General features: G+C 47.8%; 1 protein-coding gene across 4 annotated transcripts; it reads left to right on the plus strand.

Moving 5' to 3' along the window:
• Positions 1-444: 444 nt before the first annotated feature.
• On the plus strand, positions 445-13,140 carry ELAC1 (elaC ribonuclease Z 1). Of its 4 annotated transcripts, XM_053408906.1 has the most exons (5): positions 445-583; positions 721-763; positions 4,807-4,987; positions 6,129-6,596; positions 12,480-13,140. In XM_053408906.1, the coding sequence occupies exons 3-5, from the start codon at positions 4,831-4,833 to the stop codon at positions 12,962-12,964; spliced, it is 1,110 nt and encodes a 369-aa protein (XP_053264881.1). In that variant the 5' UTR covers positions 445-583; positions 721-763; positions 4,807-4,830; the 3' UTR covers positions 12,965-13,140. The 4 variants fall into 4 exon arrangements, with proteins under 4 accessions (XP_053264881.1, XP_053264879.1, XP_053264880.1 ...); XM_053408904.1 differs by having other exon boundaries at positions 445-763; XM_053408905.1 differs by lacking the exon at positions 721-763.
• Positions 13,141-14,644: the final 1,504 nt, after the last annotated feature.

Below are 14,644 nucleotides of genomic sequence, written 5' to 3' on the forward strand. Positions count from 1 at the left end.
AATAGGGTGCCAACGTGTCAAAATGACTAGGTCGGAAATAATCATACCATGGGCAAAAATTCCTTATCGCGGCCAAATTATTCTGCCGCTTAGTATCATATAGGCGCTGCCTATTTAAATTATTTGCTTCCTAAAACCCAGTGTCGAGAACTGTTGTGTTGACAGAAAAGTAAAGCTTTGGGTTGACCATTTTAGTCCAACCGCTCTCCAATTTTACTAGTTAAACTTGCTAATTCAGCCTATTCCATCAGTTTCAGCTGCCGATTGTACCTTTTCCTTTTATGAACTTTTTAATATACTTTGCATAAAATAATAAAATTAGAAGCGTTCCCGATTTTCAGCCATTTCACCTCCAGACTCGCCAGCAGCTGCATCCAAAATGCCAAAGCGCTTCCTTTTCTTCCTCTGCAGCGGCTCCTCCTCCTCCTCCCCCTGAACGGACTCAACCCCGGAACCTATTGCCTTTCCTATTCTGCTCACTTCCTGAGCATGCGGAATAGCCCCCCATCCCGCAGGAGAAGGGCGCCTCTGAGCTTGCAAAGAGGGCAGTTCATTCCTCCGCTTCCGGCTGCTTGCTTGCAAGGTGCGTTTTGGACCGGGGAAAGGTCCGAATGAGCAAAACCGATTTTCAAGCAGGGAGGCTTGCTAGAGCCCCGAAAAACCCTCCTCTTTAAACAAAAATCACCTATTCTTTATTTTCTTCTTTCCCCTCCTTGGTAGCCGGGCTCTCAAGCTAGGAGGACTCCGAGCGAGAAAACCCCAGGTGGGTAGGGAAAAACACACACACACACACCAAACGCCCCGTGAAACTGTAAACGAGCTGCTTTTACGCTCAGGACCAAAATCAGGTGGCGAACTCCAGCTCCCATGAGCCCCCAATGACTAGGGATGATGGGAATTGTAGTCCAACGCTATGGGGGGGATTTCCAAGTCGATGAATGCAGATTGGCTGAGGTTCTATGCATGCCAGGAAAGGGTTAAAATGCATGCCACTGTTTTAATGAGTAGGGGGTTACTGTTTTTTAATGCTCTGTCTTAAAACACAAAAAAACACACCAGCATTCTCTGCGAAAGGAAAGCTTGACATGGAGCAGCCAGGTTCTAGCATAGATCAATGCAGGTTTTCTTCCTGCAGCGAGAGTTTCACGTCGAGTAGCATTTGGAAGCAATGCTATCCCTCCTTTGAAACCTGAAGTGGCACAGGCCATTCTATCTGGGGAGACACGCTTTTCTTGCAGAATGTTTGATTTAGTTGGTTGGTTGCAGTGCCAGATTTACGTATAAGGTAAACAAGCTATAGCTTAGGGCCCCACTCCCTTGGCCCACCCCCCAAATTTCACTATTAATATACTGTAAAGGTAAAGAGACCCCTGACTGTTAGGTCCAGTCGTGACCGACTCTGGGGTTGCGGCGCTCATCTCGCTTTATTGGCCGAGGGAGCCGGTGTACTGCTTCCGACTAAGCCGCTTCTGGCGAACCAGAGCAGCGCACGGAAACGCTGTTTACCTTCCCGCCGGAGCGGTACCTATTTACTTACTTGCACTTTGACGTGCTTTCGAACTGCTAGGCTGGCAGGAGCAGGGACCGAACAACAGGAGCTCACCCCGTTGCGGGGATTCGAACCACCGACTTTCTGATCGGCAAGCCCTAGGCTCTGTGGTTTAACCAACAGTGCCATCCTCTGCTGGGATACTGCCAGGGAGACAAAGTCCATCATGGCCCCACGTCGCCTCCGGACGTCCATCGATCTCCCGTAGACACGCAGTATCAGCAATTAGCGACACGAGCTCCAGAAATAGCTTGCCACATTCCAGAGCTGATGCACACTCTTATCAGCAGATAATGCACAGCAAAAGATGCACGCAGGAGAGCATTATTTATAAGTTTATTCTGCGTTGGTCAGAACAGAGAAAACATGACTGCCTGCTTCAGTGTTTCAGGCAGAGAGAGAGAGAAACGAAAGCAATAGAAAACATAAACTTCCTGTGAACAGGAAATACGCAGACTCTGTGACACACAAAGCCTGCTCCCTTTTAAGGTGGAACGGAAATATCCTAACATCCTCATCCCTTTTCAGTAGCTTAGGGCCTCATCAAACCTAAATCCGGCCCTGGTTGGTTGGTTGTGTTTCTGTGCTGCTTTTCATTCAGATGGATCCCAAAGCGGCTTACAGATAATAAATAGCAATAACCATAATGAAGCATAATCGAGCACCACAAATCCAGCACAGATCATGTAAAATAATTAAGAAACCATTAATAAAACCATTACAATCTATAAAACACTATTAACAAAGCAGCAGCAGCAGCAGCAACAAAAAGCTGAAGTTTCTGCACTTAGACAGAAAGAACCAGATGTACAAATGTAGGATGGGGGACACCTGGCTAACTAGCAGTACATGTGAAAAGGATCTAGGGGTCTTGGTGGACCACAAGCTTAACAGTGAGTCAACAGTGTGATGTGGCAGCAAAAAAGCAAATGCTATTCTAGGCTGCATCAACAGAAGTAATAGTGTCCAGATCAAGGGAAGTAATAGTACCGCTCTAGTCTGCCTTGGTCAGACCACACTTGGAATACTGTGTCCAATTCTGGGCACCACAATTTAAGGAGGATATTGACAAGCTGGAATGTGTGCAGAGGAGGGCAACCAAGATGATCAAGGGTCTGGAAACTAAGCCTTACGAGGAGCGCTTGAAGGAGCTGGGTATGTTTAGCCTGGGAAAGAGGAGACTGAGAGGAGATATGACCGCCATCTTCATATATCTTAAGGGCTGTCTAATGGAAGATGGAGTGAGCTTGTTTTCTCCTGCTCTGGAGGGTAGGATTCGAACCAATGGTTTCAAGTTGCAAGAAAGGAGATTCCGACTAAACATCAGGAAGAATTTTACGACAGTTAAGAGCTGTTTGACAGTGGAATAGACTCCCACGAAAAGTGGTGGGCTTTGGAGGTTTTTAAGCAGAGGCTGGATGGCCATCTGTCATGGACGCTTTAGCTGAGATTCCTGCATTGCAGGGGGTTGGACTAGATGACCCTTGGAGTCCCTTCAAACTATGGTTGCCAGATTTTTTTTCAATGAATCTGGGGACACTTTTTTTTTTAAGCTGAGTAGCAACAGGGAGTCAGTAGTGGGGATGGTTAGGCAAAAGACCCTGGGCTCAAGCACACATGCATATTGTATATAAAGGTGCAAAGCCCTTCTTTCGCACCCTGTGGAACATAAATGCACAGAGTTTTTAAGAAACTGAGCAAAGGTGCTCCTCCTGCCTGTGACTCCTGAGCCTTCCCCAATCTCTTCACCCTTCCCTCTTTGTTTTGACTTATCGGGGGAGGCTCGGGAGTCGTGGGCGGGCGGCCATTGCCCAGTTTTAAAAAAAACTGCATTTATGTTTCACAGGGTGCGAAAGAAGGGCTTTGCACCTTGTCTGGCAGAGAAACCGAGCACCTTGCGCCCCTCCTAGGCAACAGCCGCCCGCCCACGACTCCCGAGCCTCCCTTGATCTGTCAAAACAAAGGGGGAAGGGGGCAGGAGATCTGTACTGCCAGACATCCCCGGTTCTCCTTCAGCAGTGGTGGCGGCAGCGAGCAGCTCCTGAAGCCAGCCAGAGCCAACTGCGCTACCAGGCTGGCTCCGGGCTGCTGAGGCAGCCGCCGCCACGTTTCCCGGGCACAGATTTGCAAATCTGGAGACATTCCGGGCACGGAATTTGTCTGGGGACAGATTTGCAAATCCGGGGACTGTCCCTGGGAACCGGGGACATCTGGTAACCCTACTTCAAACTCTTCACGGCCTAGGACCCGCGTACCTACGGGACCGCCTCTCCCGGTATGCCCCACGGAGGACCTTAAGGTCCATAAATAGCAACACCCTAGCAGTCCTGGGCCCTAAGGAAGTTAGATTGGCTTCAACCAGAGCCAGGGCCTTTTCAACACTGGCTCCGGCCTGGTGGAATGCTCTGTCTCATAAGACCAGGGCCCTGCGGGATCTGATTTCTTTCCGCAGGGCCTATAAGACAGAGTAGTTATGCCTGGCCTTTGGCTTGGAGCCAATTTGATTCCTTCCCCCTCTTTCTTTTTCCTTTCTCCTACTGTGATGAGGCTGCATTTTAATATTTTAATGTTTCTATATTTTAATGTTGTATTTTAATCTTGTTTTTAAGTTGTATTCATTCAACTTGTTTTTATTATTGCTTGTTAGCCGCCCTGAGCCCGGCCTTGGCTGGGGAGGGCGGGGTATAAATAAAAATTATTATTATTATTATTATTATTATTATTATTATTAGATTCTATGATAGGAGTAAACGTGAGCTCCATTGAATTTAGGAACCTAGGAAGACTCCTGCTGGATCAGACCAAAGGCAGCAGTTTGTTCTTACAGATGCCTATGGAAAACCCACAAACAAGAGCTGAGCACAGCTGTACGCTTTCTATTTACAATCCCCATCAGCTGGTGTTCAGAAGCAAATTCCTCCAACAGTGAAGGTAGAACATAGCCATTATGGCTAGTAGCCACTGAAGGCCTTATCCCCCATGACTTTATCTAATCCTCTTTGAAAGCCATCCAACTTGGCGGCCGTCAGTCATTACCTCTTTGGGAGCTGACTTCTTTTGTCTGCCTTAAATCTTGCAACATTCAGCTTCATTGGGTATTCAAGAATTCTGGTGTTTAGGCCTTTACACCTTAGTAAGTGTGCGTAGGATTGCAGCCTTAGCCTTTACCAGTACATTTTGATGTCACATAGCTTTTCTCTTTGTGCACGGGGCCAGAAAATCCAAAATTAAATCCCATTTGTTACTGTCTCCGCTAGGGTGCCGCGCTGATTTGGAGCAAAATGGCGATGGATGTTACTTTCCTGGGAACCGGGGCTGCATACCCGTCTCCAACGAGAGGGGCCTCGGCTACGGTGGTCCGTTTTGAAGGAGAAAGCTGGTTGTTCGATTGTGGCGAGGGGACGCAAACCCAGTTCATGAAAAGTCGTCTGAAAGCAGGTCAGCAAACTCCATTGTCTCTCAAATCAGATAGATGCCAACAACCTCTTTTCTAAAGTCGCTGGTAGAAGCTAGAAGTTCTATCCCCCCCCATTTTTTTTATTCATTTTATAACACAAATAAACAGCACAAACAGGAAAACAAACAATAGAAACAGATTCTTGTCTTATCCTTATTTTTCGAAACATTGTTAGGTGGGCTTCCCCGAGTCCCCCCATCTGATTTTTATTTTACCTCATCTTTAGCAGTTTACATATATCATAATTTCTAACCATTTTTTTAATCACACTTACTTTAACCATAAAAATCTTCACTTGCAAATAATACTATTTTAAAATACACTATCTTCTACTTCTAACCCTACAGCCTAAATCTACTTCCAAAGCTATTCTAAGATCTAAATATTAACATATTTTTTCAAATATTCCAATCTTCTTTCACCGTCTCTTCTCTCTGGTCTCGGAGTCTCCCGTTCACTTTGGCAAGTCCCATATAGTCCATCATCTTCATCTGCCATTCTTCTATAGTTGGTAAATCTTGTTTCTTCCAGCAGAAGCTAGAAGTTCTAGCCAAGCTGGCAGCTTTGGAAAAGTATGTGTTTCCAGTTCCATGCTTAAGGCTGCAATCCTATAATCCTACACCAAGGTGTTGCCAACCATTTCTATTTATTCATTTGATGTTTTATTTCATATAATATTTATTGATTTTGTTAAGAAGGGCAAACATAGCCAAAAATAAAACAAAATGAAGAAGCTAAAGTGCAAGCCATGAAGCATCACAATAATAAAATATTGACTCATACCGATTATGATAATCGATAATGGGTGGCATGCCTATCTAATTTATGACATGGTGAAGGTCCACAGGGGTTTCCTGAATCATCTAATAAGGAAATCATTATATAAGATCTGGATAAAATATAAAGGAATATTGGAACCAAAAATACCCCTGTGGACCTCGCTGACAGAAGCGATGGCAGTTAAGAAAAAGAACAACTCCATATGCCTGTTCTAAAGGTGGAACGGAACTATAGCCTAACATATTTGTACTTCTCTGGTGTGAACTTCTGTTTTCTCCATGTGCTGTTTTCAACGTATGCCTCCTGAATTCTCTCATCTCCAATCCATTGTTGTGTTTTTAGGTAGGATTGCCAAGATCTTTATAACACACCTCCACGGGGACCACATCTTTGGCCTCCCTGGGCTTCTTTGTACGATCAGCCTCCAGAGTAGCCCTGCCACAAACAAGCTGCCGGTTGAGATTTATGGACCTCTTGGGCTGAGGAGCTTCATCTGCAGAACTTTGGAGCTTTCCCACTCGCAGCTCGCCTTCCCTTGGGTCGTTCACGAACTGGTGCCAACGCCAGACCAGTGCCCTGCAGAGGAACGGAAGGAGCTGTCTTTTGTGGACGGAGACAAGGTCTTGTCTGAAGAGGCACCAGGAAAAACCATCCGCCTGGACCCTCTAGAAGACTCGTACACCTTGGTGGACAACTCTCAGTTTGTGGTGAAGGCGTTTAGGCTGTTTCACCGCATACCTTCCTTCGGATTTCTCGTGGAAGAGAAGCCACGGCCTGGCAAACTCAACGCCCAGAAGCTGAAGGAACTAGGTAATAATGGGCCTGCCTCTTTCGACCCTTAGGAAAACTGTCCTGTAGCAGGTGTTTTGAAGTTTGTCTTAAAACAGGGACAACCAACAGGTACCCTCTAGAGTTCTTGGATAGCAATTCCAAGCAGCCTCTTCCAGCATGGCCATTGATTATGGATGGTGGGAATCTACACCTCTGAAGAGCACCCAGTGGTTACCTCTAGTCTCCCCCCCCTTTTTTTTAGTGAGACCTGCAACAGAAAGTTGCAGCATGGAGGTTTCCTATTCAGGGTGCCAGCCAGCCAAGCCCTTTCCTCAGGGTACTCCATTCCATTGCCCCTCCCTTGCCCAGCAGACAGTGTTCTGTGGCCACTGAGCATGCTCAGTTCTCATTAGAATGGGTTTTTTGGGTAAGATTTTTACAACGGCAAACTTTGCAATTTCCCCGATTGTGCCCTTTTGTGTGGATGGTCCTGTTTTGGTAATAATAATAATAATAATAATAATAATAATAATAATAATAATTATTAATACCCCGCCCTTTCTGGTTCAAAAACCTGGCTCAGGGCGGCTAACAACAAATTGTAAAAGCAGCATAAAATACAGTATAAATCCATGAATAACAATAAAATTCAAAGTTCAGAAATCAATTTAGGGGAAATCCATCTAATAAACATTAGATAATCACCAGGGCTAGCTGGCTGAATTAGTCCTACTTGGGCCAGCAACAAGGCCAGGGGAGAATTAGCTGTGAGGTCTCAGAGTGGGTAATCTTCATAAAAGGGGAGGGGAAGAGAAGGGAAATAAAAGATCAGGCTGAATTCAAATTAAAAGCCAGGCGGAATAGTTCTGTCTTACAGACCTGATGGAAGGAGGTTAAATCCTGAAGGGCCCTAGTTACATGGGACAGAGCATTCCACCCGGTCGGAGCCATCACTGAAAAGGCCCTGGCCCTGGTGGAGTATTGATACTTGAAGACTGGTTTTGCTGTCAGCATCTAGGGTGCTCCTGATCATGTTAATCCAGTGGTCCAATCAACATTAGCACACACCATGCCAAATCCTGGTCAATGTACTAATATTCATTGGATCCCAGTCAAGGTTCGATTTTACCTCCAGTGGGCTGGGACAAAGCAGCTTGTTTGTATGGCTCAGCTGGGGTGCTGGAGTGCTCCCGATCCCCAGCTGAGACACCCCTGGTGCTCCCCCCGCTTGTGTGGGAGCCAGCGCTGGGCTGGGGGCTCCTTTAATTGCTTTGCTGAGGGTAATAATAATAATAATAATAATAATAATAATAATAATTTATTATTTATACCCCGCCCATCTGGCTGGGCCTCCCCAGCCACTCTGGGCGGCTTCCATAAAAACCAAAAATACAGTAAAATATCACACGTTAAAAACTTCCCTGAACAGGGCTGCCTTAAGATGTCTTCTGAATGTCAGGTAGTTGTTTATCTCTTTGACATCTGCTGGAAGGGCGTTCCACAGGGCGGGCGCCACTACTGAGAAGGCCCTCTGCCTGGTTCCCTGTAGCTTTGCTTCTCGCAATGAGGGAACCGCCAGAAGGCCCTCGGCGCTAGACCTCAGCGTCCGGGCAGAATGATGGGGGTGGAGACGCTCCTTCAGGTATACTGGACCGAGGCCGTTTAGGGCTTTAAAGGTCAGCACCAACACTTTGAATTGTGCTCGGAAACGTACTGGGAGCCAATGTAGGTCTTTCAAGACCGGTGTTGTCAGGGCTGCCCTAGGTCCCAGCTCACAAAGGACCAACGCTGCTTCGTTGTTAAGTATAAAAGTCTTTATTGAAGTTCAGTTTCACTTCCAGAGCCGCAGCGCACAGCCCCACGTCTAAAGTGTCAGACCACTGATGCTCTGTCTGAGTCTCCTCCCCCCTGACACCAATTTAAGATCCTAGCCTTGCTCCACCTTCTCCGCTGCTCCTTCCTCCTCTGGGTCCGCCTGCCCGCCGAGGTTCCGCCCTTTCTAGCCTCTTCTCCCGCTGATTCCCCTGAGCCTTCTCCCTCCCTCCGGCGGGCTTTAGGAGCTGGTTCCCCATCCGGGTCTCCTGCTGTTCCGCGCGCCTGCACATTTGAACTTGGCGCGCGCGCCCAGCCAGCAGCTTTCCTCCTGACCGTTTCACTGCTGCTGCCACTGCTTCCCCCTTCGGGGGGGCTAGCTGCAACTGACCTCCCTTCCGTTCCCCCACTCTCCGATGGAGGCGTGGTCAGCCCTGACTCCCTCTCTGGAGGAGACGCTGGCCCTGACACATGTGACTCCTCCCCCCCACTATGCTCTGGTGGGGAAACTGGTCCCGATCCTCCACTGCTGCTTTGGGGTTCCCCTCTGGCTCCTTGTTTCTGGTGCGTCCCCCCTGGGACCCCCCTTGCCCTGACCATCGGCGCCCCCTTCTGGGAATCTTCTGATTCGCTGGAGAAGCTCATGGAATCTCTCGGGCCACTGTCATACTCCCCTACGCTGCCCTCAGATTCTTCCCCTTCGCTCTCCCAATCCTCTCTCCCCAGTGCTCCTGCTCCTGATTCCCTGACAGGTGTTATATGGTCTCGGCGGCTGCCCCCAGTCACCAGTCTAGCTGCTGCATTCTGGATTAGTTGTAGTTTCCGAGTCACCTTCAAAGGTAGCCCCACGTAGAGCGCATTGCAGTAATCCAAGCGGGAGATAACCAGAGCATGCACCACTGGCGAGACAGTCCGCAGGCAGATAGGGTCTCAGCCTACGTACCAGATGGAGCTGGTAAACAGCTGCCCTGGACACAGATTTGACCTGTGCCTCCATGGACAGCTGTGAGTCCAAAATGACTCCCAGGCTGCGCACCTGGTCCTTCAGGGGCACAGTTACCCCATTCAGGACCAGGGAATCCTCCACACCTGCCCGCCTCCTGTCCCCCAAAAACAGTACTTCTGTCTTGTCAGGATTCAACCTCAATTTGTTAGCCGCCATCCATCCTCCAACCGCCTCCAGACACTCACACAGGACCTTCACCGCCCTCACTGGTTCTGATTTAAAAGAGAGGTAGAGCTGGGTATCATCCGCATACTGATGAACACCCAGCCCAAACCTCCTGATGATCTCTCCCAGCGGCTGCATGTAAATGTTGAAAAGCATGGGGGAGAGGACAGAACCCTGAGGCACCCCACAAGTGAGAGCCCAGGGGTCTGAACACTCATCCCCCACCACCACTTTCTGAACACGGCCCAGGAGGAAGGAGCGGAACCACTGTATGACAGTGCCCCCAGCTCCCAGCCCCTCAAGACGGTCCAGAAGGATGTTATGGTCGATGGTATCAAACGCCGCTGAGAGATCCAGCAGAACTAGGAAACAGCTCTCACCTTTGTCTCTAGCCCGCCGGAGATCATCAACCAGTGCGACCAAGGCAGTTTCAGTCCCATGATGAGGCCTGAATCCCGACTGGAAGGGATCCAAATGGTCCGCTTCTTCCAGGCGTGCCTGGAGTTGTTCGGCAACCGCTCGCTCAATCACCTTGCCCAAGAATGGAAGATTTGAGGGTAGCGGCAATTGCACACTCCTCAGCCAAGCAATTAAAGATATAGAGGGAGGCAGAGTGGGATGGTGGTTTCACTCAGCGGTACATCGCTGGTGAAACTGCCACCATTCCTGAGTCCCTCTGCTAGCAACGCTCGCTGGAGGAAGTCGCTAGCAGAGGGACTCAGAAGCGGTAGCGGTTTCACCAGCAATATACCGCTGAATGAAGCCGACATCGCGGTCTGTTCCTAGGCGATATATCGATATACAGTGGTACCTTGGTTCTCAAACTTAATCCATTCTGGAAGTCCGTTCCAAAACCAAAGCGTTCCAAAACCAAGGCGTGCTTTCCCATAGAAAGTAATGCAAAATGGATTAATCTGTTCCAGACTCTTAAAAAACCGCTAAAACAGCAATTTAACATGAATTTTACTATCTTACAACACCACTGATCCATAAAATGAAAGCAATAAACAACGTACCGCAGTCACACAAACAAACAGTCGCCGAACTGGGTTCCACACAGTCACAAAAACAAAACAAAAAGAGCCGCAAAAATGCAAAATAAATAGCAAAAACAAACAGACCTCAGCGTAACACTCAAAATGGAAGTGTGGCACGCAAATCAGAAGCGTAATACTCAAATCAGAAGTGTAACACTTAAAACAGAGCATGTTTGGCTTCCGAAAAAGGTTCGCAAACCGGAACACTTACTTCCAGGTTTGCAGTGTTTGGGTTCCAAGTTGTTTGAGTACCAAGGCATTTGAGAACCAAGGTACCACTGTATCAGCCAGGCCTACTTGTAAACAATGGCCGTACTTAGCATTTACTTCAGGCAGAGTATCTCAGCGGTTCCCACAACGACCCTGAATAGTAGGTCGGTATTGTGCTGCTGGCAGAGGGAGCCGTGAGAGATTTGAGCAGATGGCTTCCAGGTGCCACCTCTTAGCCACTGCTGTACACTTGATGGATTCAAATTCCCACAGCGCCTCTGCTGATCATCGTGAGCGCTGACGTCACACCGCAGCTCCTGAGTGTGACTAATAACTTTCTGAGCAGGGGAAACGGCATGCTTTTACCCATAAAAGAGAGTGCTGTGGCACCTTAGGGAATAATTAATTTAGTGCAGTGCTTGTGTGCGTGTCTCCAAAGCCATCAGCCTGCTCCATGTAATCGCCATTGGTTTCATGTGGGATGTGCTTTTGAGGCCAGTCTTTGAGATGCCTGCGCTCTTCTTTCCCTTTGCTGTTGCACACTAATGCACATACAGTGGTACCTCAGGTTAAGTACTTAATTTGTTCCGGAGGTCCGTTCTTAACCTGAAACTGTTCATAACCTGAAGCACCACTTTAGCTAATGGGGCCTCCTGCTGCCGCTGCGCCGCCAGAGCACGATTTCCGTTCTCATCCTGAAGCAAAGTTCTTAACCTGAGGTAATATTTCTGGGTTAGCGGAGTCTGTAACCTGAAGCGTATGTAACCTGAAGCGTATGTAACCCGAGGTACCACTGTATTTCCCTCTTTTAGAGACGCAGGTAACGTTGGTTAATGCTTCTGATCAAATCTGAAAACTTTAGTGCAGAAATCTATGTGGGGGGTAGGAGCAGAGCTCCTTCCACCCCCCCACCCCAAAAAAAAAAAGCATTTCAAAGTAGAGCATCCTTCATGTAACAGGGAAGGAAAAATCAGTGTTGCCTAAGATTATAGCTCTTCCTTTTTTATTTTTCAACCAAGGCTAACCGAGAGCTATATTTAATGTGCAGGGTTGGAGTATTAGGCTGGCCTTGGCTGAAGCCCTGCAGATATTGCAAGTATTAAAATATATATCATCTATAGGGCAAAAAGTCATGTGGGAATGAATGCAGCGAGAAAGGGTTGAAAAGGAATCTGAATAGGGTGTAAAACTTGTTAGGCAACAGAAACAATTCAGTACCTAAAAATGGAAACCCTGCATGCACTTTATTCTAAACTCAGTATTTCCCCTGCATAAAATGTTAAATCATACAGACTTGGAAGGGAGCCTGAGGATCATCTAGTCCAACCCCCTGCAAAGCAGGAATATGCAACTGGCCCTTATGGGGATTGAACCTGCAACTTTGGAGTTATCAGCACCACACTCTAACCATCTGAGCTGTCTTGCTAAATGTTCTTTAGCAATGGTCACTGATGCAGGGAAGGAATGGTTATGGATCTGGGACGGATCATTGGATAGGTACCATCAGAGGGAAAAGTATGTTGTAGAAAATGCCTGCATATTTTGCAAATGTGCATTCATAAGGACTACAAACTTGGTGGCATGGATGCGTGAATTTTTGGGGAATTGCCGATTGCTCAAAAGTGTGTTTGAAATTTTGTTGCAAGCCAAGCTTCTTGACAAATAGCTTTGGACCTGTGCTTTAATTTCTAGGAGTTCCACCAGGCCCTATATACGGCAGACTGAAAGACGGGGCTACAGTTGTCCTGGAAAATGGTACAACCATCTTTCCTTCAGATGTCACGGAAGACCCGCTTCCTGGGAGAAAAGTTTGCATTTTAGGAGACTGCTCTGGCATTGTAGGAGACGGAGCGGCGGCCCTTTGTTACGGAGCCGATCTCTTGGTTCACGAAGCCACGCTGGACGATGCCCAGGCAGACAAAGCGAAGGAGCATGGTCACAGCACCCCACGGGTGGCGGCGGAGTTTGCAAAGTTGTGCAAAGTGAAGAAACTGATTCTGTCTCACTTCAGTCAGAGATACAAGCCCGCAGGTCAGACTGGTGAAGGAGATGTGGATGTCATGGAGCTGAAGAGGCAAGCCGAGGAGGTACTGGATGGCCAAGAAGTGGTGTTAGCCGAGGATTTTATGACCATTGATATTCCAATGAAAAAAGTAACAATAGCACCGCCAAATTAATTTGCTGATAGGCAGAACCTATAGCTATAGTTTACTTCCAAATTAGTTTCTTAATGCCCAGTTGGAGGGGGTTACGGACCTGATCCATTGGACTTACTTATGGGCACTTTTCCTACTTGAAAGACCTCATCCGTGCTTTCCTTTTGACAAATATATTAATTAAATCATCAAAAGACTGAGCTAGCAAGCTTACTTTCTGCTGAAGGCATAATGAGCTGGTTTAGCTTTTGATCTCAGGCAAACCATTACAAATTTCAGTTTCCTAAACTAAGCATTTTTAAGAGTCATAATGGGACGCGGGTGGCGCTGTGGGTTAAACCACAGAGCCTAGGACTTGCCGATCAGAAGGTCGGCGGTTTGAATCCCCGTGACGGGGTGAGCTCCCGTTGTTCGGTCCCTGCTCCTGCCAACCTAGCAGTTCAAAAGCACGTCAAAGTGCAAGTAGATAAATAGGTACCGCTTCAGCTGGAAGGTAAACGGCATTTCTGTGCACTGCTCTGGTTCGCCAGAAGCGGCTTAGTCATGCTGGCCACATGACCCAGAAGCTGTACGCCAGCTCCCTCTGCCAATAAAGCGAGATGAGCACCGCAACCCCAGAGTCGGCCACGACTGGACCTAATGGTCAGGGGTCCCTTTACCTTTACTAATAGTACCACAAGAACTGGTGTTCAAATTACTGTATTGTGTTGCATGGAAAGGAATGCAGCAGAAGGCAGCTCTGTGCTGGAGGCTTCGCTTTAGCAGAAGCCGCTGCATAGAAGCGAGCTGCACGAGGGATTGCGAAATGTGGTTCATCTCCTCTGCAGCTTCTAAAATGTCACGAAACTGGATAGCTTTTACTTCCCCTTTTGCTTTTTGGATCCAAGTGCATCCAGAGTTTAAAAATACTTCTGCCTCCCCCGAGATCCCATCTGAGCTCAGATGTCCTTGATCTAATTTTAAACTTGGCAGGCCCATTGGGCATGAAGGCTGAATCTTTCCCATGTTCAAAGAAAGAGGGCGTGGCTTGGGCCGAAGATCCCAACTGCTGCGCACATTCTCCCCTTTAAATAGCATAGCCTGGCTCGGCTATCCCCAGGGTTTCCTCCTGTTCAGTGTCCCAAGCCAAGGAAAAATTTCCTGCAGCTAATCACTGGGAGTTCAACACTTTCTCCCTGCAAGCAGGTCCCTGATTCAACTTGCAATTATTGCATCTAATCGCATCCCAAGTGCTAGGTGCTTTTATGGTTGGCAGGGCCAGGATTTTGAACCGTGGAAATCCCTGGACTTTGGCAACCAGCAAGCAAGCCCAGCTTTTCACAATTGGATTCTCTTGCCTTGTTGGCCCAAACTGAAGTTGGGCTGGGTGTAAGGACCTTACACCCCATCCAAAAAGTGAGGAGGGGGACGTCTTTTGGTGGTTCCCCTCAGATCCCTTGCTTTATACAAACAGAATTGTTTGAAGGGGTCCTGAGGATCATCTAGTCCAGCCCCCTGCAATGCGCGAATCTCAACTAGGTCACCTATGATTTATGGCCATTCAACCTCTGCTTGAAAATGTGTGCGCGCTCGTGTGCCCTAAACCCAGCGCTGCTGGCAGATCAAGGCTGGTGGCTGTCGCCTGGTAGCAATCCTGTACCGCGTGCACGCTGCAAACAATAAGCAGTGCGGGCTTTTTTTTGAGCAAAATCGGCGGTATTT

The sequence above is a fragment of the Podarcis raffonei genome, chromosome 11 (genome assembly GCF_027172205.1).
Source record: "Podarcis raffonei isolate rPodRaf1 chromosome 11, rPodRaf1.pri, whole genome shotgun sequence".
NCBI classification, from domain to species: domain Eukaryota; kingdom Metazoa; phylum Chordata; class Lepidosauria; order Squamata; family Lacertidae; genus Podarcis; species Podarcis raffonei.

Excerpts from the sequence above, each read along its gene's own strand:
- ELAC1 (XM_053408904.1), top strand. The coding sequence starts at position 4,831 with ATGGCGATGGATGTTACTTTCCTGGGAACCGGGGCTGCATACCCGTCT. Across the intron at positions 4,988-6,128 it reads GAAAAGTCGTCTGAAAGCAG|GTAGGATTGCCAAGATCTTT; the intron begins GTCAGCAAACTC and ends TTGTGTTTTTAG. Across the intron at positions 6,597-12,479 it reads CCAGAAGCTGAAGGAACTAG|GAGTTCCACCAGGCCCTATA; the intron begins GTAATAATGGGC and ends TTTAATTTCTAG.